We start from the raw sequence: 1,435 nt of genomic DNA, 5'->3' as shown, positions 1-1,435 counted from the left end.
TACGTAGGCCATGTGACTCGTGGTGGCTAGTGGATTATAAGCAAAGGTGACATTTGTCAATTCCTTATTGTCCATCAACTTTATTCTTGCATTTGATGAATATTTATTGATCATGTTACTGTGGTGGCAGCATGCTGTGCTGGCTGGTGGGATGAAGAGATGGAAGAGGCTCAGGCCTCCGTCCGAAGGAGTCCGACAGGCCAGAGGTGAAGACAAGGGCTTCGACTCTCTCAATGCAGTGTGCTAAGTTGCCTTCAAAGCATGTGTGTCCCCGTCCCAGTCTCACCTCCCATGTGCCTCTCAGGTTCTAGAGCCTCCACCACTTTCAAGCTCACCATTAACCTCTGTGTGACCAAATCCAGTGGTCACACATTTGTCTTCCTTCCTGTGAGGTAATTGTCTGGACATAGTGAAGGGGAACCCCCCAAAACCCAGAATTATTTTATGGAGGGCAGGCCCCATATAGTACAGGCTTTATCTGCTAGGTAAGTGTTCTAGGAACCCATTGGCATCAGTGTACCAGCTAGCGTTGTTGTGAGAGCCTGCATTTGTCTCCAGTGAATTTTTTTTTTCTCAACACTTGCACTTTATTGACTGCCACTGTAGAAAAGTGTGAGTACAAACTGCTGTATAAGGGGCGGAGGCAGGGGGAAGAGAATGGAAGGTCGGGCACATGGGCCTGGCCATGGCGATGAGGAACTCCAAGTGGCCTCACAGTCTACTGAAACACTAGGAAGATCAAGACTGGAACAAGGATGACGCCAATGGTCCCAAGGATGCGGAGGATCAGGGCCCAGATGTTCAGGCACTTGGTGGTGGAGGCGTAGGCCTGGGCCCTGGTCACGTCGCCCACCATCTTCCTGTTCCTAGCCTGAGTCGGTGGAGCTGGCCAAGCTGGCCACAGTTCAGAGGCGCCTTCCTGGACTCCCACAGGGGCCCACACGCACCTTCACGGAGTAGGCGAAGGCGATGAAGCCCAGACTGCAGACGTTCAGGAAGAGCGTGTTGAACAGGGACCAGACGACGTGGTCGGGCACGGAGGGGTCGCTGTGGACGTGGATCACGGTGGACGTCATGAGAGCAGAGCTGTGGGATGTCCCCAGCACGTCCCCTTCGTGCTCCTCCTTGAGCATCTCATAGTTTGAGGCAGCGCCGGCTCTGGCCCAAGTGAAGGTCTGGGAAGCGTGGTTCATGGAGTGGGGACAGGAACCGCTGTCGGTCCAGATGAGAGGAAGATGCTCAGGGGATCCTTCCCCTCCAGTGAATTTTTTTTTTTTTTTGAGATTCTTTTAACACGTTTACCCATTTCATGATGGGTGATTCACGAGCACATCTCCCCACATCTCTCTGGGTATTCAACAATTTTTGACCAAAAACAGCATGACTCAGTGCCCCACTCTCCCTGTTTACTCAATCTCACTCTGTGTGGCTTTTT

General features: G+C 52.1%; 1 protein-coding gene across 1 annotated transcript; it reads right to left on the bottom strand.

The window, feature by feature from the left end:
* Positions 1-718: 718 nt before the first annotated feature.
* LOC103254874 (interferon-induced transmembrane protein 3-like) lies at positions 719-1,193 on the bottom strand. Its single transcript, XM_008052862.1, has 2 exons — positions 948-1,193; positions 719-871 (listed from the first exon to the last, which is right to left on the bottom strand). The coding sequence occupies exons 1-2, from the start codon at positions 1,191-1,193 to the stop codon at positions 719-721; spliced, it is 399 nt and encodes a 132-aa protein (XP_008051053.1).
* Positions 1,194-1,435: the final 242 nt, after the last annotated feature.

Source organism: Carlito syrichta, unplaced genomic scaffold (assembly GCF_000164805.1).
Source record: "Carlito syrichta isolate Samal-C Ts95f unplaced genomic scaffold, Tarsius_syrichta-2.0.1 Scaffold287598, whole genome shotgun sequence".
In the NCBI taxonomy this organism is placed as follows: domain Eukaryota; kingdom Metazoa; phylum Chordata; class Mammalia; order Primates; family Tarsiidae; genus Carlito; species Carlito syrichta.
This window is presented reverse-complemented; position numbering and strand designations above follow the sequence as displayed.

What these genes read in the sequence shown, in the direction of transcription:
- LOC103254874 (XM_008052862.1), bottom strand. Translation starts at nt 1,193, where the DNA reads ATGAACCACGCTTCCCAGACCTTCACTTGGGCCAGAGCCGGCGCTGCC. An exon ending in CCTTCGCCTACTCCGTGAAG is followed by an intron (nt 872 to 947) that starts GTGCGTGTGGGC and finishes CCACCGACTCAG; the next exon opens with GCTAGGAACAGGAAGATGGT.